Source organism: Manis javanica, chromosome 3 (genome assembly GCF_040802235.1).
Source record: "Manis javanica isolate MJ-LG chromosome 3, MJ_LKY, whole genome shotgun sequence".
In the NCBI taxonomy this organism is placed as follows: Eukaryota; Metazoa; Chordata; class Mammalia; order Pholidota; family Manidae; genus Manis; species Manis javanica.
The window spans coordinates 60,002,577-60,024,851 of record NC_133158.1 but is presented as its reverse complement, the minus strand read 5'-3'; the positions used below and the strand labels follow the sequence as shown (position 1 = coordinate 60,024,851).

The 22,275-nt window shown below is 31.6% G+C and overlaps 1 protein-coding gene and 1 pseudogene across 11 annotated transcripts in view; both read left to right on the top strand.

Annotated features, from left to right (window-relative positions):
- STXBP5L (syntaxin binding protein 5L) overlaps window positions 1-22,275 on the top strand; it is a 415,289-nt gene that overhangs the window by 333,023 nt on the left and 59,991 nt on the right. For 7 of the 11 annotated variants that reach the window (XM_073231573.1, XM_037013174.2, XM_073231570.1 and 4 more), the window contains 2 exons: window positions 5,511-5,603; window positions 12,631-12,681. The exons of 3 other annotated variants lie outside the window; for them this stretch is intronic. In XM_073231573.1, the coding sequence (XP_073087674.1) occupies window positions 5,511-5,603; window positions 12,631-12,681 (144 nt within the window). The remainder of the gene's footprint in view (window positions 1-5,510; window positions 5,604-12,630; window positions 12,682-22,275) is intronic. One more of the 11 variants, XM_073231574.1, reaches the window with a different exon arrangement.
- On the top strand, window positions 16,135-17,165 carry LOC108407188 (actin-related protein 2/3 complex subunit 1A pseudogene; annotated as a pseudogene).

The window sequence follows — 22,275 nt, the reverse complement described above, 5'->3', positions numbered from 1 at the left end:
AACTTTTAACTTTGCTTGTGGTATCTCTTGCCTTAGAGCAGTTTTTTTGTAATCAGACATTTATCTTTTCTTTTAAGGAGATTTCTAATAATTTAAATGTTGCGATTTCTACATTTTAAAGTTTTGGTAGAATTTCCCTGTCAAAACATTCACCCTTTTTAATTACTTATTTTGTATACTTGTACTTTCTCTTCAAGAAAAGTATTTTCATTATGGAAATTTTCTAACACCTTGCAATGTTATATATACAAAGTTTGAGATTTTATCTTTCTCTAAGTAAGCTAGCTGACAATCTATTTTATTATTTATTTAAACCCAAAGAAAGGTTTTACTGTTTTTTTAACTTACTAATTTCTAATTAAACTAATCCTTATTTGTTCCCACCTCTGCTTTCATTTGTATTACTTACTTCTCAACTTTTCATGGTAGATGTTTAATTCATTTATATTTAGTATTTCTTACATATTTATATAATATAGCTAAATTTCCCTTTGAACTCTGCATTTAATGTATCATACCTTTGATAAACTCTGAATGCATTAACAGTATTTTCTATATAGAACAATTTGTTTATATTTCTTTGACTCGAGTTAGTTAATCTAAATTTGTAACAATAGGTATCTATGTGTTACCTTATTAATTATGTTGTTTTTTGTGTCCTTATATTTTGCTTATTTGACTTGTCAAGGACGGAGAATTAAAATATACTAATAATGTGTTTCTATTTCTCCTTGTATCTGTTTTTTTAAAGAATAGCATATATAGATATTGAAAATTATATCCACAAAAAAATGCATTCTTTACCATTAATCACCATTGTTCATTTCATATTGTGTTCTTCACCTGAATTCCATCTTTTTTATTAATACTATAACTCTTGCTTTTTTTAATGTGGAATTTTTTTGTGTTCCTTGGCTTTAACCTCTTTGGGGTAAGCTCTTTAAAACTGAGGTGTAATATATAAACCTCAAAGTGCATAAATCTTAAGAGTTCAGCAAGACTACTTTTACAAATCAATATACCATGTAAACACCCAGCTCAAGATGAAGAATGTTCCTCCCTCATGCCCTTTATGCACTAACCTCCAAAAAGGTACCTACTGTTTAGACTTCTATCACCACAGATTAGTTTTGTGGATTTTGGACTCTCATATGAATGGAATCATGCAGTATTTTTTTTTGTTTTCTTTTGTTTCTTGCTTATTTTGCTCAACATTATATATGTGATATTCATCTATGTTGCTGAATGAGTTTCATTGCTTTGTAATATTCCATTATATGAATATATCTCTATTTACACAGTTTATTATTGCTCAACATTTAGTTGATTTTTCAGTTTGGAGCTATTAGAAGTCATTATGACCAATCTTGTATAATTTTTAATGAAATATAAACTCATTTCTGTTGTACATGTATCTGGGAGTACAAATTTTAGCTTATAGGGTATGCAGATGTTCAGTTTCAGAAATATTACCAAATTTCCTAAATTTTATACATAATTTATACAATTTTATACATTGTTTATTTCCACCAACAATGTATGAAAATTCTATTTGTTCTACATACTGCAAATGTTTGACTTTTTTTTCAGTTTTAGTCATTCTGGGATGTACATAGTGCTATCTCATTGTGGAATTAAATCAAATTGCATTACTCTGATGTTTAATGATTTTGATGAGACTTTGATGTTTATTGACTATTTTAATATCCTCTTTTATAAGATGTTCAAGTCTTTTACTCATTGTTAGTGTGTTACCTTTCCTTTTGGTATGTAGTAATTCTGTGTGTATATATACATACGTATGTACATACATAGAAGTCTTTTGTTGGATGTATATTTCAAAATATCTTTTCCCTTTCTGTGGCTTCACTCTCTTTAGGGTGATCTTTTGATAAACAAAAAGTTTTAATGCTAATGTAATTCAATGTATCAATATTTTCTTTTATTGGTAGTGGGGTTTTTTTAATCTTTGTCCACCCCAACATCTAGAAGCTATTTACCTATACTGTTTTCTAGAAGTCTTATTGTTTTACTTTTCTAACTTAAGTTCAAGGTCCCTTTCAAATATATTTCCGTGTATAATGTGAAGTAATAGTCAAGGTTCATTCCTTCCATTTAAGTATCTATTTGATATGCACCATTTATGGGAAAACTATCATTTCCCCCACTAAAGTGGTACTTCTGCCACAAATTAGTGTACTTTAACCATGTGTGCCTGTGTTTCTAAACTTTATATTCTATTTCATTGGTATGTTTATCATTTATCCAATTCCACACTCTTTTAATTGATGTAACTTTATTGTATTGCTGTTATGTAGGTTCTACAATTTTGTTCTTGTGGTTCTTTTCCAAGAATTTATATAGCCATTCTAGGTCTTTTGTGTTTCTATATAATTTTTAGATAATTTTTCAGTTTGCACACAAATATGCTTGCATAGTGACTGCAATTTTATTGGATCCTTAGATCAGTTGGACAGACCTAACATATTCAACAATATTGAATTTTCCATTTGCTACCTCCATTTCTGTGTGTCTTCTTTACTTTCAGTAATATTTTCAGTTTTCTTTTTAGAGGTCTTGCACATTGTTCATTAGATTTATTCCTTTGTATCTGATATATTTTTATATTGTAATTTTTCAATTTCTTTTTCTTATTGTTTGTGGCTAGAATATAAAAATACAAGTAATTTTTGTATATTGGCCTTGTATCCAGAAAACTTGATAAGTTTAATTCCAATAATTTGTAAATTGTTTTGGATTATCTATGTATCCAATTATGCCCCCATTAAAGTGACAGTTCTATTTCTTATTTCTAAAGAAATTAGCTAGCACCTTCAATACAATGTTAAATAGATATGGTATGAGCAGATACCTTTTCCTTGTTCCCAATCTCTTGAATGCCTTTCAATATTTCATAATTATGACAGTTGCTGTATATTTTTTTGTAGACGTGTTGCTTTTAGCTCTCTGCCTATGATGTATCTATTTTTTACTGATATAAGAGCATTTCTGGAAACACCACCACCATTTTTTTTTTTTGCAAGGCAGACTCAGAAGACTTTGCATGCAACCAAGTAGCTTGCTTCAAAACAGGAAGATTTTGGCTAGTATTGTATTATGTTCCTTAGAACAGAAATGATTGACTGTGACAAGATTCATTTATCATTTCAGTGTCTTATTTGAGATAGGTTTTTACTGGGCATGTCCCACTCTTTTTTTAATGACAACTTCGAATCATAAATAATCATAATTGAGGAATGAGGGATTTTTTTCTTTTAAAAGCTTCGTAATCATTAGATACTATATTTGTTAAAGTATATGAAATTAACCCTCTGGGAAGAGTGCCAATAGAATTTATTTTATCTTAAGAATATTGGTAATAATCAATACTTCCTTATTCCATTCATTTGCCATGAAAAATAAAAATAGGTATTTGTGTTGTACTAAGGGTCTTTTTAAGCCCACAAAAGAGAATGTGTCCAGTGCTATTTCCAGAATACTATAGCAACACATGTACATAAACTACATTCTGCAATCTCTTGCTATTGTAGGAATTGCTGCACCCAACTTAGATTATCAGAAAAGGTATAGATAGGGTAAATATAGACTTTTTAGCCCAACATCATAAAACTAAAATGTAAGTATAAAAAAAAGCATCTCTAAGACTTTAACAGTAGTTTACAAAACTCATGAAGCTTATTATCTCTAGAGGTAGGAAAGAATGAAAATATAAACAATTAAAATGTTAGATAACTTATGAATGACAGAATCAACATATGTAATTAAGGGAAACTAAAATATTTGTAATACATTCTAACTCTTGACAAATTTAGAAAAGGAGCTATGCCTCCAATGTCTCCCTGATTTACATTCTCAGAAACAGGTCATATAGGTCTGGTTAATAATGGCAGTTATTATATTTGTGGCTGGGTATGTCTCCCCTTTCTTATGTTATATTGCATTTAAGAGCCAACACTATTTTTGCCTTATTTCTTTTTTTTATCTTAGTGCAATGGTTCTCAAACTTAAACCTGTATCAGAATTGTGTGAAAAGTTTATTAAAACCCAGATTGCTGAGGGCTGCAGATTCTATAAGTCTAGATTTGGGTCTAAGATTTTTCATTTCTAGCAAGGTCCCTTGTAATGCTAATGCTTCTGCTCTCTGGACCACTTGATAACTATGACTCTAAAACTGTTTTTAGTATTCTTTTTTCAGTGGTTGCTTTCCCTTGCAGTATCTATTTTAGGACTTTAAACCTCACATCTTTACAGACTGCTAAAAACAGACTCAACCACTGACGCAAATGTCTGAGTAAGAAAAGTCAGGAATTAAGGAAGCCAAAGACAAATAGTCATTTTATGACTCTGTTTTTCTATATGGACCTCAACATCCCTTTTAGCCCAATACACTACAAGTAAAACAGAGTGAAGTTGCAGACTATTAAATATTTCTTTGAGGATAATGAGGGGGATCACAGTAGGGATTGAAAGCTGAAAGAATTCCAGTGAAGCAACCAGAATGCTAATGTTCTCTTCTTCTAGGATGATACAATCATGCCATATTATTTATTCATTCACCCAACTATTCAACAAATAATTTTCAGTATCTACAGTTAGACAGATATTATGTTATCCACTGAACATAATAAACACACTCCTTGCAAAATGGAACTGATAGTCTATCTGCAGAAACCAACATTAACATAATTTCACAAGTTGTTAGTTGTTTTTTCTTGAAGCTGTGTAACCCTATTCTGCTCAACAGGTAAGATTTTGCAATTTGTGTACTGTATAAACATACCTCCCAAGGGTGGACAGGAGCCAACATTCAGCCCTACCTCCACTTACCTGACACAGAATTCTGCTCCCCTAAAGGAATAATCCCCCTCTTCTTTGGACAAACACTAAGCTTTCAACTATAGGGTTAGGTCTACCCACAAGGTATACATTCTTCTGATTTTTCCTCCTTAAAGTTGTGCCTTTCAAAACCATTTGCTCAGATGAACATCTTTTTCTAGGCTAGCATCAGGTTGGAATATTGCTAGCTACCCATACAGCCATCCATCATGATTCTCACAGTGCACAATACAAAATGAACTTATTATACTAGCATTTCAAGTGAAGGCTAGGGTGACAGAAATATCTTTGTTAAAATATATTTATTTATGTATCTTAGTAAAGATATATTTATTAAAATATCATAGAGACAAACATTACAAAATACAAAGAAGTAACCAGTTTTGTTCTCAAACCTGGATGAAAACTAGATTTTAAACCCTAGTTAGAATGCTCCTTCTGTGCAATTTACATGCCTAGAACTCCATTGCATCCCTCAACAAAGAAAGCTTCTTCCCTCCAAACTGTCCTCTGTTAGGGCAGTACCAAAATACTCAAAGGCACAAAATAGAGACCCTTCCAAGTAGTTATGAAGTTCACCTCAAAGATGAAAATTCTTGGTTCACTTGGGCTAAGAAATTCTATGCCAATAGCTTTTTATTCCCTTCCTTTAGGACTTGCTACCAGAACTCCTGAGGCAGCACCAGCCTTTTATAGGAATGAAATACCAGCTGTGAGACAGAGGAATCAAGTACATCACTTGCCAGGTGAAAGTGAAAATCTTTTATGAACAAACAAGTTTTTCATATCTACAATTTTCTAAACTTCACAATTTGTCTCAAAAGCTGTACTCTTATTTGTTATGCTAAAAACACAGAACTCTCATGGTGAATGAAGACAAATTTCCCTGGACTAATGGTTAAAACCATGGACACTGACTTGATGAGATAGAAAGCAAGAATTCCTAAGGCTTTTATGAAAGACTTTGAAATTTCTCATATCATTTTGATAGTGTTGTCTTTCCACTCTAAGCCTGAATAATTTCATCAGGCCTATAATATGTAGGTGCAACAGAGAATTTAGGAAAAACTTAAGAGCCAAAAAGCAGGATGGTTTTGTAAGAAACCTCCATACTTATTTATAATATGATTTAATATTTTCTATAATCAGACACACAACTATGATGATCATGGAAACTTCAACCAAAGAATTACCTCAAAGGGATATGCTCTGTCTCAAAAATAATAAGTAGAAAGAAAGGACCTATAATCTAAATTTTATGCAGTCACTGAATATTTGATGCTGCTCATAGGAACCAAATCAGAATCAAACCCCAGTTGTACAGTTTCTTAAATTAGGCATTCATTACCAAATGGTTTGACCATATTGGCAACTTTAAGAAGCATGAATTACCAATGTTCTAGGCCCCAAATAAAGTCAGTAACTAAGAAACCTAAAGATAACTGTAACTCACAATTTTCCAGACAGCAGTTTCTTTTTTTATGTAATACAACACCCCTGTGATATGCCTTTTTCGGAGAAAACTGAAGCTTCATAGTATATAAGTAAGTAGACCTAGATTCCAACTGAGTTACATGTGGTTGTAAAGTCTATGTTTTCCCCTTGATTTTCATTAAAATGAGAAAAAGAAATATAAGAATTACAAAAAATAATCACAGTTAAAATTATATGACACCCAAGCCTGAGAAAGTGAGAAAATGCTTAGTTATGAGGAGACAATGTTTTAACAAAAACAAAAATTTTTAAGAACTTAAGAAATATACTTTGCATGAAACATCAAAAATGTAGTTCACCATTTAATTTCCAGGAAAAACTGGTTTTAAAAAATTTTTTATTTTTCATAAAGTCAACATTTTGAATTTATTAAGCTTGTTTGCTGAAAATTGTAATCAACATTGATATAGTATTTTAAAGCAAACAAAGTATTTATCATGTGTGTTGTCTTACTTAATCCCATAGTACCCTGTAAAATTGGTATTGTTCTCATTTTATATGTATGGAGAAATTACAACTAAGAAAGTAATTCTGTAACTTGCCCAAGGTTACCCTGCTAGTAAAAGTCTGAACCAACCCAAATCTTTAGACTTCAAGTTCCTCTGACCCCAAATTATTTGGCCGCCTATTATGTGCATTAAAAAAAAAAAGTGTTTTAAAACAGAGAACCTACTTCTCTCTGGGAGTATATAATTCAAGATAAGAACAGAAATCAAGTTTCATACTCATTTAACACTTGTTCATGTGACACCAAATAAGAAGTCACTGATTCATTAACATCATCTAGGTAGATATACATTTTAAGATAGCAAAAAAAGAAGAGTCATGACATTAAACATTTTTATGCTGGGGCAAATTCTAATAAAGATACACCTTTGCCTAACTATATCATAGACAATTCTGAAAAAGAAGGGGGATGGGGTGGGGAATAGCAACAAAATTAGAGGAATACAGGCCCTTCAGGGCTCTCCCATGGCATGGTCACTCCAAAATGTGTGTGTGTGGTCTTTTAACTATATACATACCATGTGTTTTTTCCTATTTATCTTACTTTATGGATTAGGGAAGATCAAGAAAAACTCATTACTATCTTCCAACCCATCTACTAATTAATCAATAGATAAATAAGCTTTACAAACATTTAAATCTGAACAGCTTACTTTAATTTAGTGTTAGATTTATTTATTTTATAGAAGATATCTAGGCCACACAGGTGGTATTAGGAAGACTGTGTTGCTTAGTGGGAAGGACAACATAGCTATGAAGTCAGAGAAATTTGATCTTACTGTCACTTTCCACCATTATAACTCTAGTCAAGTTTAACCTTAACTATGTGCTAGCATTCTGAATATAGATTCTCAGTAATATATAGTACTGGTTATTATAAAAGCAATTATGAACAAACATATTTAAGGCTGAGCATATGATCTCATTCTGGCATAAACTATGGTAAGCCACCAGACTACCTTGCCTCATTACTGTAACTGAATTTGGGAGGCATTAAAGAGTGGAGATGAATAGTCTTGAAAAGTTCATAATATGGTGCTATTATAGGGCTTGGTTACCCAACCTTTAGGTCTGAATTTATAGATAAATATTAATATGTATTTTACCATCAACAAGTCCTTTCACTCATTTGCATCATCTTTGGTCTCTTATGCCATCATCCCTAGCAATTCTAGGTAAGTCAGAAGGTGATAGATGTGATTAGGTAAGTGATTAATCCTATCTGTGGGGATTCTTTACTATGAATTTTGTTTTTTTTTAACTTAGATTTATTAAGATATAATTTACATAGAATAAATAAAATTCACCTTCTTTGTATACTGTTATAATTTTTATTTCCTTTGTTCTTATTTTTAAAAATGTGTGCCACAACATTTTAAATTAACAAGATGAATTTCATGACCATTTTCCCCAAATCTAATAAGACTAGGATTATAAGAAATCAAACTGTTATAAGTCTAACATTTGCTACAGCAATATTCCCTGCCCCATACTTATGGTACTTATTTGCTGTGTTACTGTCCACGAGCCAATACAGGCAGTTTGTCAAGGTGGAATGGATTAAAGATACTCTTCTATGTAAGGATGCACAACATGACTTAAATATTCTTTTATAGAGAATATACCCATTATGAATCAAGTGTGTCATATCACTCTTGAAAAGACAGTGGACTCTTAGGTAGTATTAATGCAGAACAAATACTAGTACCATATACAATTGGAGGCTTTATCAAGTGTGCTGTAATCCTAAGGCACTAGATTTTAAGTAGGACATGTTGCCCAGATAAGTCATTTTTGACATAGACTACGACAGAATGACAATCTTTTCTTACCAAGTTTAAATATGAAATAGTAGCTAACATTGAATGCTTATTAATATACCACACCATGCTAAATACTTTACATATATTCCCTTAATTATTGCTGACAATATCACTATGAAGTAGGGACTATTATCCCCATTTTGCAGATGAAGGGAAACAATCCTCCTGAGATTAAGTAACTACCATCCCAGGTTCCCTCAACTGGCAAATGAGTGAGTCATGATTTGAATCCAGCTCACTTGTGTTCTTTGCCACTGGGCTTTACTTCAAGGAAACCTCCCTTGGAGAAAAGCAAAGTCTGTGAAGCTTTACAGAGGGAGAAAAAGGGCATCTACCACTTCTAATATGGGTGTTACTCTCCTTGTAATTACCACCTTCGATTTCTCATTAGAAAATGAAAGATCAAAGATCTGATGAAAATAATTTTTTTAATTACTCTAAAAAAGGAACCAAAAAAGTATGATGAAGATATATATAACTAATGATAATTGCCTTTAAAACCTCAGCAAAGTAATATCTACATATCTATCTCTATACATAATTTAACAACTAAGGACAGTATGGGGTCTCATGTGGAAAATATAAACTGCATCTAAGGAAATTACTTTTTGTGGAAGGGTGAAAGTAGGTTGGTTAATGTTCATAAATGCAAAAACATTATTTCTCAACATGTAATCCACCAAGCTCTCAGCGTCAGTATCACTTGCAACACTTCTTAAAATACAAATCCCTGCTGACACAGTGAGTGTACCAGAGGTGGCTTCTAAGTCTTTTCCGATGCTTTAAGATCTAGCATGTGACAGCAAAATCCAACTACTCTTTCTCACACCAAAAATTAGAACTGGGACAAATTAGTAAATGGTTTGAGCTAAAATAGAAGGAAATTTTGTAGCAATTATAGCAACCCCAAATTGCATGTTTTTCAAACAGGTAGGATGTCAAGAATGTTGTAGGATAAATACTTGCAGTGAGTAGGACATTGAACTAGATGACCTGTAAGATTCTTTTGTCCTTCCCTTGTCCGACTTGTAAATTCCTACTCATGCTTCAAGACAGCTCAAAAATCACCGTTTTCTGAAGGCAGCCTCAAACTTAAGGTTTATCTGGTGCCATTATCTTATTTTTCACAGCACCTTGTGCACACCTCCTTTATAACACTTAACAAATTTTACTGTATTGTTTTTTTTACTCTACTGCCCAGGATTCTGTGTCTCTCTTTTCTGTGTACTGTAGTAAGCCAGTGTGTAGTGAGAAGTTTCTCTTTCCCATTTTTCTTTGGCTAACGATATGTAATGATAGAGGAATATGTGCTTTAGCTTAGATAACAGCAAAAATTTAGAAATTTAGAGAGCTGCATTCTCAGAAGCACTTTGCAAAGATTAATACATACTGTTTTCATTCTGTACATTTCCAAGACTATATGCCTCTTATTCTCTCTTGCCTTTCTCACCTTCCAACCCAAATTCCTTCTAAATTGATGTATAAGATATTCCTCTAACACTTGAACATACTTTCTCAGTGTGGTTAGCCCTCTTCAGAGTAATCCTTCACCCTTACCTTCTGACCTTACTGCTTTTTTCAACATACTTTCAGCAAGCACTTACTGCACACCTACTCTATACAAATACTTTATTAGGTATTGGGAATACAGCCTCTATCTTTGGAGAACTCAAAGTTTCAGGATGTTACTGGGCAGTAGAGCAAAAAAAAACCAATACAGTAATATTTGTTAAGTGTTATAAAGGAGGTGTGCACAAGGTGCTGTGAAAATTAAGATAATGGCACCAGATAAACCTTAAGTTTGAGGCTGCCTTCAGAAACAGATGATTTTTGAGCTGTCTTGAAGCATGAGTAGGAATTTACAAGTCGGACAAGGTAAGAGGATCATTCTGTGCATAACTAACAGAGGGTCTGTGATTAATATAACTGTTAGTTACCTAATTAATCCTGCATCTAATCAGTCCCTTTCTCTCCACCATTTACACAATTGAAGATGAGGTCTGTGAGGGGGTCCCCCGGTTTTTAGGTACAAAGTAGTCTACAGGAAACCAAAAGGCAGATGGTAAAGTGGAGGGGAAATCCCAAAAAGTGGAGACTTGAGAGCCAGAGTAAGTTAGATACTAGAATAGAGGGTGTGAGTTTTCCATCAGAAAGAATAGCAGGGAATAGGAGGACATCTGACACTGTGGTCAGTGTCCTGCCATACGCATCCAGGCTTATTGACCAATAGGCAGGGACTGTTTGCCCTCTTTTTGAAGCATCTTTGAATCCATTTTTGAAGTAATTAATACTACATGTATATGTTGAAATACCCTATTTAAGAACAGAAGCGATTAAAAAGAAATTGTGAAACAGATTTTTACATTATAAAGAACTAGTTCCTATTTAAAAATTAAATGAAAGATTGTTCCAAATAGCAAACACCCCTTTCCCTCAGCCCATATGGATTATGAATCAATTTATAAAATATACTTTAATTGCAATCTCTTCTGAAGCATAAATATCACATGTATTTAGTTTGCCAAATTTTGATATACCCTTTTGTTTATGCTAATTCTAAACTCAAATTACTATAATTTGATATATTGATTTCCCCTTGATCCTAATAGAATTATTTCATAATGTATTTTTTCATAGAGATAAGTGCCTGCTATTACGTCTATTAGAATGATAATACTCAGGTTTCCTTTTTTAAGTAATTTAGCAGGACATATTATAGACAGCAAACTACATGCAGCCCACAGGCTAAATACAGCCTGCAACCTCTTTTGGTATGACTTGTGACTTAAGAATGGGTTTTTAGTTTTTAAATGGTTGGAGAAAAAATAAAAAGTACTATTTCATAACACACAAAAATATATTTAGGTTTATATTATATTTAAGTTTCATAAAATGTATCCCAGTCATATTCCACTTGAAACATTAAGGATAAAGAATGTTATTTGAAAGATATTAAGATTGATATGAAGATATGAAGAAGCTGAAAATTGATGAAGGAAATTTTTTCACTCATATAACTAGGTGGTAACAATTTGGAAATTTGTGAACCATGTTTTCTGATTTTAAAATAAATATTCTGTGTACTTTATTATCCTTCATCTTTGTTTTAAAATAACTTTCCTAGTTGTAAAATAAATCACTCATTAGAGTTATAAATTCATTGGTAGTATCATTTTGAGCCTTTAATAAGGTCTTAATAGAGAGGAAAGATTGCTAATGTGATTTCCCCTAATATATATCTTTCTGTAACATGGAGTCCAGTTAAATATTTTATGAGATGCCCAGTGTAAAATTTGTATTAACAGATAAATAATGAGGAAAGTTTTTCAATAAGCTGTAGAAGTTTTCTTGATTTACAAAGATTTTTCTGATTGTTTGGTTTATGATATTTAAATTCACTTTCAAATATTTTATATTTAAGAGTTTCTTATTTACTGAATTTTAACATTGTAGTATTCAGTGCTGAAGTCATTTTATCTGTCATAGGTTTGATAGTTTCCTTGACTACACCATACACCTCTATAATAGAATTTTCTATTTCAAAAAAATGTTGAGAGTACATCAGTTTTTACTCTTATCATTGTTATTTATGATCTAAGTTTATACATTTGTTACAATAATCCTTTATCTATTACATTTATCTGAAATTGATTTTTGTTTCTTTCAGAATTAAATAAATCACTCATACTGCATGTGAAAAAAAACATGCAAAGATAAACTTTATTTACTGTAAGAACAGTTGGTTTTCTCATGTTTCTGTTTACATATTAAATATTTATTACTAAATGACAATGAAGTAATATTGAATATATCTGCTTCCATATATGCTCACTAAATGTAATGATCATCAGGATTTTAATAATTATACTGTGAGACATACTATTCCCCCACACTCCTCTTTAATTTTATATAATTAACAACTACCTTTTTCCTTTTTCTGTTGTTTCAGTTAAAGGATCAAGAAAGTTAAGTCTGCCAACAGATCTTAAAGCTGATCTTGGTACGGTAGGCAAAAGCCAACAATTTTAAATTTTCTTACATTCATTTGGCTGAACATTTTTACCAACAGTCCATGAATAACACAAGTTTCCTAGACAAGTGTTTGATGGCTTTCAAAAAAAGGCTTCCTTAAAAATCACCATACAGTTCTGTTGGCAGCATTCAACATTTTATTTGTTAACAATCATTTTACAAAATTATGTTTTATAGATCATTACATCGCAAGGTATATAATGTTTTGTTTTCTTTTTATCATGAAAATGTTTTTAAACATTGAATAGTCACACAGGTGGAACCTTCACAGCTTTAATTACATCAGTGAACATTGTTTTTCTGAAATTATTTTCTCTATTTTGTATATTAGTATAATTTATAATTAATACCACTTTTTAAAAAGCCTGATACATAAAAGAATGGAGCTCTGGCTATTCTTTTATTTTAGAGAAGTTATAGAAAATTTGATTCACTTTTAGTTTATCTTTTGTGGTGGTCACAGGTTTATTCATAATTCTAACTGAAATAAATAGGCTTTATTAAATAGGCCTTCATAAATTTTTCTTTCACAACTTTTATCTGCTTGTTTCAGCATGTTCTTTAATTTAACTGAATTACTCTTATTTTCATCTCCTTTATTCTGATTTAAGGCTACACCATTAAATCCTACTAAAATCATGGTTAAGTAACAAAAGTGCTATAATTAATCTTTGCATTATTGAGACTACAAAGCTGTTTCCCATACATTATTTTATTTGATTTTCTTAGCAACTCTTTGAGGTTGTCACTATTCCCAATCTGCCCCAGAGCCCCCAACTCACAACCCTACTATCCCAAGCAGAAACTGAGGTTATATTGTTAATAAATGGTAAATATTTGAAGTTAGGTCCAGATCATGGTACCCAAATTTAAGAGGCATATTCACATACCTCATCTCCTTGTATCTAAAAAAATAACAAATATTTAATCACACTTAAAATCTAATATAATCTTATGTGAAATTCATAATCTTATATAAATTTGTGTTTTTATAGTGAAAGCACTAACATTAGCTGTTATTAGTTCAATATTAAAGAAGTTGTTATAAAGTTAATTAGTACAGTATTTTACCAGTGTAGTTGACAAAGGAAAAATAAACTTTATATTTCTATTTATTGACCTTCTAGTATATGTCAGATACTATGCTGTATGCTTTGTACATATTATCTGAGATAAGGTAGGTGATATTGTTACCATTTTACAAAAAAATTAATTGACACTTTGAAAAATTCAGATTTGTCAAATGTCATACAGCTAGTAGCAAAATTTAATTTAAATTAAGTGTACGTCATTATAAAGCTTATAGTGTTACAACTACCTATCATTTTGTGTACCATGTACTGTGAAATGTCAAATGAAGCCTATTTAAAGAATAACACTTTTCTGTAGAAAATTGTACACTGATATTTATTCACAGAGTTTCTCATATAATTTCTTTGAATGTCAAAAAGGAAAAATAAAAAAAATCCAAGCCCACTTCTATATTTATTAGAAGTAGCAAAGAAAGCTTTTATTATAATTCTAATCTAGAGGTCAGGCAGGTGGAATTTTTTAAATAAATACATTAATAAACAATTTAAACAAATTTAAATGAAGTATACATCAGAGTATCTGTTTATCTTCCTCCCAATTGCTTCATTCTATTTTCATGCACACTTTAAGCAAAGATGAATTATGAAAACTCAGATATATGTGAAAGAAAATAATCAAGTGCTTGTCACTTCACTTAAAGTATGTTTTGCACTTAAAAGCATTCACAATAAAATTTCACTAAATCCTTTGTCTAAGTATGTTGTAAATGTAATTTCATTTTTAAAAGTTGTTTCCCACAAATTTTCAGAGAAAAAGTCATAAGGCTTCTGAAATTGGATAAATGTCTATAAAGTTTTCTAATATAAAACCTTGGTGTAAAATATACCCTGGGTTGCTTGTAACATGCTTTAGGAAGATTATTTTCTGGTAGTGTATAATCCAATAGTAAAGGAGGAAAATGTTTAAGAATCTATTGCAGGAGACCAAGTGAGGGCCTAAAGTAGGATAACAGCAAAGAAAATGAAAAGGAGTCACCATGGGAGACATTACAACTGATAGGATTAGAACACTGGCGGGAGTGGAGCTGATACAGCACAGGAAATAGGAATCAAGGATGAATTTATAGTGTTCAGAATAGCTGGTTAGAGAGAAAAGAATGAGTTTGAGTTGCTACAGTGACATCCATGTTAACCATTCAGTGTGCAATTAGAAATGTGAGGTTGGAGTGTAGGGGGGATCACCTATATAAAGGTATTAATGACTATGTGTATGAGCTATTCATTGAAGACAAAAGAAAAATGACAAATTAGAAAGCTTTGTATACTAATGTAACTCGATTACAATAATCCTTTACTGGAGCAGCAGTATAACAGTAAGAGTTAAATAATAGTAATCATAGAGAAAACCTCATATGTTGGACATTTATGCAGTTAGAACCCTTAAGTAGTTAGCATTTCATAAAGTAAATGCCAGATTCATAGGAAATTGCTTTACACCTAACATTTTTACATTTAGCATAAAACTGTATTGTTTGTCATTTTTAACAAAGAATATGTTTTTCTAATAACATTTTGAATTACAAACCTAAAAATGAATTAATTTTATAGAATTCAAGACATACTGTATATAATCCAGGGACTGGCACATACTGTTATGAATATATTATTATATAAGTATCATAGGATACTATAAATGAAACATAGGCCCCCATGAGCCCTTTAAAAAATCTACAGGATGATCTCCAGCCAATGAAATGATGCTTGGAAAGGCATGGACAGTGGACAAGAAGTGATTAATTTATTCAACTGTAGAAGTTAAACAACAGAGGCAAATATGATTATAAAACAGAATGTAAACTTAAAATCCATGACAATAAAGAATAGTGTAATTTTAAAATTGAGAGATTTAGGTTAGAGAGGTAGTTCAAGTTGCCAACAAGAGTTGATAATACTGTAACTAGATTGGTGGTGAATTGAGAGCAAAGACACAGGAAGAGAAGTTCTACTAATCTAACTTTCATAAGGGGAAATTAATTTGGTATTATGCATAGATAACAATTCAAAAATAGAGAATTAAGAATAGATCTTCAAGGTAACCACTAGAAAAGTTAAAATACCCCAAAACATCAAAAAAGAGGCAAAATACAATACATATAAAAAAACAATAAAATACAGACCATATAGTGAAAGTAGCTCTAGAAAACATATAAGAAGATACAACCTATTATAGAAGTGGCAGGATGGAACAGAGTCTGTTCATTTCAGCAGACCAGAGATTTCAAGTTCTCTGCTCTGAGCCTGTCAGGACTGCCCTGATCCCAGCCTTCTAGCTTTTGAAAATCAAAAATCATTGTCCCTTGAACAAGTTTTACTAGAGACAATCATTTGTCATGTCTAGAACAGGGATCATACTCAAATTGCCCTTAGCCACAATAACCACAAAGATCATGAATAACCACAAAGAAGAATGGGAGCTCCTAGGTGAAACCTCATAAACTTTGGGAGTACAATGGACACACCCAGGTATTTACTGGGCTCTCAAACTTGACCACATTGTCCTTTGCAGAAGTCAGAAAGATGGTGTCTGGAGGCTAACCCTGTTGCTCTTGAGAATTAATCATGTAGCCTCTCACTTTTGTGAAGGGGTTCCCACTAGAGAACAAATTTGCTGGGAATAATGAAGCACAATTCATTTGTTTGTTACTTAAGTATGAAAATGACAAGTGGGTAAGCAAACACACTAAAAAGCCAGCTCATTCAATGGTCCTCAGTTTGGATTGGCCTTCCATCAATGCTCTCCTGGCATCAGGGTCATATGACTTCAAATGCAGAATACTTAAGCATACATTAAAGAAGTAGATGAAAAGCCAAAGAGTATACCATGAAGGAGCAAGATGCATTGTACTTAGCTGATGTCAGAGTTTGGTGGCACAGGTGGCTGGGTCCCAGGGTCAACTTCTCGGCCAGAGCTATGCAGCCTGGGTCAGACACGACAGCACCATATCCATTGCCGATGCTTCAAACGGTGTTCAAGTTTCATTCTGAAAACAAAGTTCCTGCCACTCCTGATTGTATCATTTGTCTCAGAAAAACCGTATTGTAGCTGCTGGCCATGTCTGCTTCCCAGTGCTCTTTAACTAAGATGACAATGCTGCTTGACCTTAGTCTACAAACTAGATGTTCCAAAACAGCAACCATTATTACATGTTAGCCATGAAACACTCCACAGAATGAAGAAGAAAGTCACAATTGCAGACCACAAGACAGAATCTTGGCAATGCTGCACTAGAATAGCATTACTCAAGTACCCATTTATGAGGTAGACAAACAAGACTATCATAAATTTTACCCTGTGGGAATCAATGGAGCCATATCAATTTGGGATTTCAAGACCTTAGAATCTTCTGTCCAGGGCTTTTAAATATTATAAAGCTGAGTAAACCTCTGTGATCTAGTATGACAAACTACAACTGACTGCAGTACTGTCATTTGCATGATATGTATGTTTTGTTTGAATATAATTAGTGAAAGTGTTGAATTTTTAAAGCAGTAGTCTTTTAAAATTTTTAGTTTTTTCCTGCTGCAGACCAAAGCTTCTCTTTAAGTAGTTCATTATGGAAAACTGTCACATTAACTTAAGGGGGCATGTGGGTGGTATGTAAATTATTTCCTAGAAAATTAAGTAAAAATAATGTGTTTTTGACAAGTGACAGAGCTAAGATGAAATGTCTCATGTCAGATATAAAAATTGAATAGCTTACCAAAGAAAAAGGCTTTCAGCATATATCACAAAACAAAATCCAACAAGAGAAACATCAAGCAAAAGTAATTCAAAGGTTAGTAGTCAGACATATTAGATAACTACTATAAAAGAAAACCAGAAATTGTGTTAACATCATAGCTGAATTCAAGAATAATACATTAAATTAGAAAAGCACTTGTATTTATTTATGAAGTGTGCCAAATAATGTAGGATTTTACTTTTATGTATCAAAAACTATAAGAAATAAAAGAAACAGTAAGAAGTAAACAGAAGTGCAATAATAATGACAGATTTTAACATAATTTAATGACAACTCAAAACTAAAAACAAGAAGGACCACAGAGGAGTAAAGAAACAATTTACATGAAAGATTTATTTCATATATTTTGAACTTCATGTCTTGAAAATGTTATTTTCAAGTACCCATAGAAAGTTTAACAAAATTTGAACCCATACTAAAGCCACAAAGAAAACCTCAATACTTAGAAGTGAAATACTACCAAGATTCTTTAATCGCAAATTAATAACATAAGATATTAATAACAAAAAATAGAAAACAAAACCACCTCACCATAATTGGAAGATTTTAAATGCTCAAGGAATTCTTGGGCCTGCTTTCTGACTTACTAGATCAGTAGCTACATTTTTTTCATATTGCCAGTAATATGGATATTATATTATAGACTAGGAACCTAGAAACTAGTGAAGCACAACTACAAAATTATTTATCCAAAGTAGAGAACAAAGAAGAAGAGCCAGAGAAAAAACTCCAGACTACATAAAGAAATCTAATACTAAGGAAGATAAGAAAAAATTTACTACAATTCCTTCCAAATGAAATTAATTTCATTAAAACAATAACAAGGACTTCTAAAATAATACTTTTTAGGATCCTCAAAAAAAGTACAAAAAACTTTGATTTTTTTAAAAATAAATTTTGAAGCTAAAACAGCCACAAATGAAAAAACCAATTAAGAATCATGGGTAACAATGAAAAACAAATACAAACCATCAATAAAGAAATAGAAATTATAAAAAGGAATTAAGTAGAATTCCTGGAGTTAAAAATTAAGTAGCTAAAATGAAAAAATGAGACATTAAACATCAGACTTGAACCAGCAGAAGAAATTGACCAACTTGAAGATCATACAATTTAAATTATTGACTCAGGAGCCAAAGGAAAATGAATAGACGCTAAGAAACTTGTGAGACACCATCAAGTGTACCATAATATTATGGGAGTACCAGAAAAAAGAAAGAATATTTGAAGAAATGTTGCTGAAAACTTTCCAAACTTGAGGAGAGACATGAATCTATAATCCAAGAAATTCATCAAATTCCCAATATAATAAACTCAGAGACCCACACTGGACACATTACAATCAAACTTTACAAAGACAAAAAGAGGATCTTCAAAGCAGAGAGAAGTGACTCTTCACATATAAGGGATCCTCAATGAGATTAATAGCCAATCCACATCAGAAAGCATAGATGCCAGAAGACAGTGGGATGACATACTAAAAGTGCTGGGGGTAAAAAAACTGTCAACAAAGAATTCTATATCTGGCAAAACTTCCCTTCAAAAATGAAAGAAAAATTAAGACATTCCCAAATAAACAAAAGCAAATAGAACTCATTGCCTTCCCTAAAAGAAATACTAAAGGGAGTACTGCAGGCTGAAATCAAAGGACACTAGACAATAACTTGAAGCCATATAAAGAACACCAGTAAAAGTGACTATATAGGTAAACATAAACACAGTATTATATTTTTTGTTTTATAATTCTTTTTGTTTCCTACATGATTTGAGAAACATAGTATAAAATTATAAATATTTCTTAATGGGCATGCAATGTATAAAGCTATTAAAATGACAACATAAGGAGGTGATGGAATGTATAAGTTTTGTATGCAATTGAAGCTGTTAGTATTAATTCATAATGTTGTTATACATGTAGGATGTTAATTATAATCACCAAGGTAACCAGTAAGAAAATACCTAAAAAATATATAGAAAAGGAAATGTAGAGAGACGAAAAGGATACACTAGGAAAGCATAAATCAAAACAAAAAGTCAGTATTGGATCGATTTAAGAATAACAAAAGATACTTTTCAAAAATAAATAGAAAATGATAGAAGTAAATGCTTCCTTATCAGTAGTCACTTAAATGTAATGGATTAAACTCACCAATTAAAAGATACTGGCAGAATATATTTTTAGAATACATGATACAAATATGTGTTGTCTATAAGAGATATTTTAAATGAAAAGTCACAAATAGGTTAAAATTAAAAGGATGGAAAAAAAGATATTCCATGCAAATAGCAACCAAAAGAGCTTGTGCAGCAATATTAATATCAGAGAAAGTAAACTTTTATGTCAAAACCGTTACAAGACAAGGACATTAGACATTGATAAAAGGGTCAGTTTGGTGAAAATCTGTAACAGTTGGTAACAAATATGCACCTCATAACATAGCCCAAAATATATGAAGCAAATATTGACAGAATTGAAGAAAGAATTAGACAGTTCTACAATAATAGTGGGAAAATTCAATAACCTGATTTTAATAAAGAAAATCTAGGCAGGAGATCAAAAAAGAAGTAGAGGACTTGAATAACACTACATGCCAATTAGCCTTAACAGACATAGAATACACCACACAGTTGTAGAATATATATTCTTCTCAAGTCCGCATGAAACATCCTACAAGATAGAACATATTTTAGGCCACAAGTCTCAATAAATTTGAAAAGGTTAAAATTACACATATTTTTGTGTCTAACCACAATGGAATGAAACTAGAAATCAGAAGTAAAACTGGAAGATGCACAAAATTTTGAAATTAAACAGCAGACTCTTAACCAGAAAGATACAGCTAAGGGGAAATTTATAACTAAATGCACACATTAAAAAGAAAAAAGATCTCAAATCAATAACCTAAGTCTATACCTTAACAGACTAAAAAAGGCCAAATTAAGCCCAAAGCTAGCAGAAGGAAATAATAAAGATTAGATAGAAGATAAAAAAGAGAATAGAAAAACAATAATCAACAAAATCAAAAGTTGGCTCTTTGAAAAGGTAAACAAATTGGCAAACACCAAGACTAAGAAAAATAAAATGCAAATAATTAAAATCAGAAAGTGGGGACATTGCTATAAACCTTATAGAAGAGGATTATAGCAGAATACTATGAACAATTGAATGCCAACATTAGAAAACCTAGATGAAATATGCAAATGCCTCAGAATACATGAATTACCAGAACTGACTTCAGAAGAGAAAATCTGAACATAGTTATAACAAGACTGAAAGTAATTGAATCAATACTTAAAATCTTCTGACAGAAGTCTAGGATGAGATAGCTTCACTGATAAACTCTACCATACATTTTAAAAAGAATGAACATCAGTCCATCCAAAAAACAGAATAGGAGGAACACTTTCTAACTCATTCTATGAAACAGCATTACCCTGATGTCAAAGCAAGATAAAGACCACCACAAGAAAATAAAATTAGAATCTAACATCCCTTAAACATATACATGTAAGACAATGACTGTAATGGGGTATGTGGGGGGAGTCTAGTAAACATAATGTTCCTCATGTAATTGTAGATTAGTGATACCAAAATAAAAAATACATAATATATATATATATATGTAAAAATTCTCAAAAATACTAAAAATAGAAACCAACAGCATATTAAAAGGATTAATACCATGACCAAGTGGGATTTATCCCAGAAATGCAGGGGGAGTTCAACAGAATTAAAAATGTAAAAACCACACTAATAGAATGAAGGGGAAAAATTACTCATTATTATCTCAATGAAGAGAAAGGATTTGACAAAGTTGAATACTCTTTCATGATAAAAACATTCATAACACTAAGAATGGAAGGGAATTTTCTCAAACTGGTAAAGGGCATTCCTGAAAAACCCACAGACAACATCCTCCTCAATGATGAAAGACTGCAAACTTTCTTAAAATGAAGAATAAGATATGGATGCCCATTTTCACCCCTTCTATTCTATATTGTACTGGAAGTTCTAGCCAAAAAAGTAGACAAGATAAAGAAAAGGCATCCAAATTGGAAAAGAAAAAGTAAACTATCACTATTAACAAATGGCATGACCTTACCTATAAAAAAAAAAATACACAAAACAACTAGATTTAATGAATTCATCAAAATTTCAGGGTACAGATAAATACACAAAAATCAGTTGTATTTATATGACAGCAATGAAATTTTTGAAAAAAATATTTTTTAATTCCATTTACAATTCTCCAAAAGAATAAAATACCTAGAAATAAATTTAACCAAGGAGGTATAAGACTTCTACATTGAAAACCACAAAACACTGCTGAAATAAATTAAATATCGAAACAAATGAAGACATCACCTGTTCGTAGATTGGAAGGCTTAAATTGTTTAAATATCAATACTACCCAAAACAATCTAACAGATTCAATATACCAAAATACCAGTAGCCCTTTTTGCAAAATGGAAAAACTTATCCTAAATTTCATGTAGAAATGCTAAAGCAAGACTAGTCATAACTATATTGATGAAAAACATAGGAAGACTCTCACTTTCCAATTTCAAAACTTCCTACATAACTATAGAATCAAAACAGTGTGGTACTGGCAAAAAGATAGACCTATAGACTAATGGAATCGGATTGAGAGTCCCCCCACCCCATCTATTATTTATTGATTTCCAACAAGTTACCAGGACCATTCAATGGGGAACAAAATAGTCTCT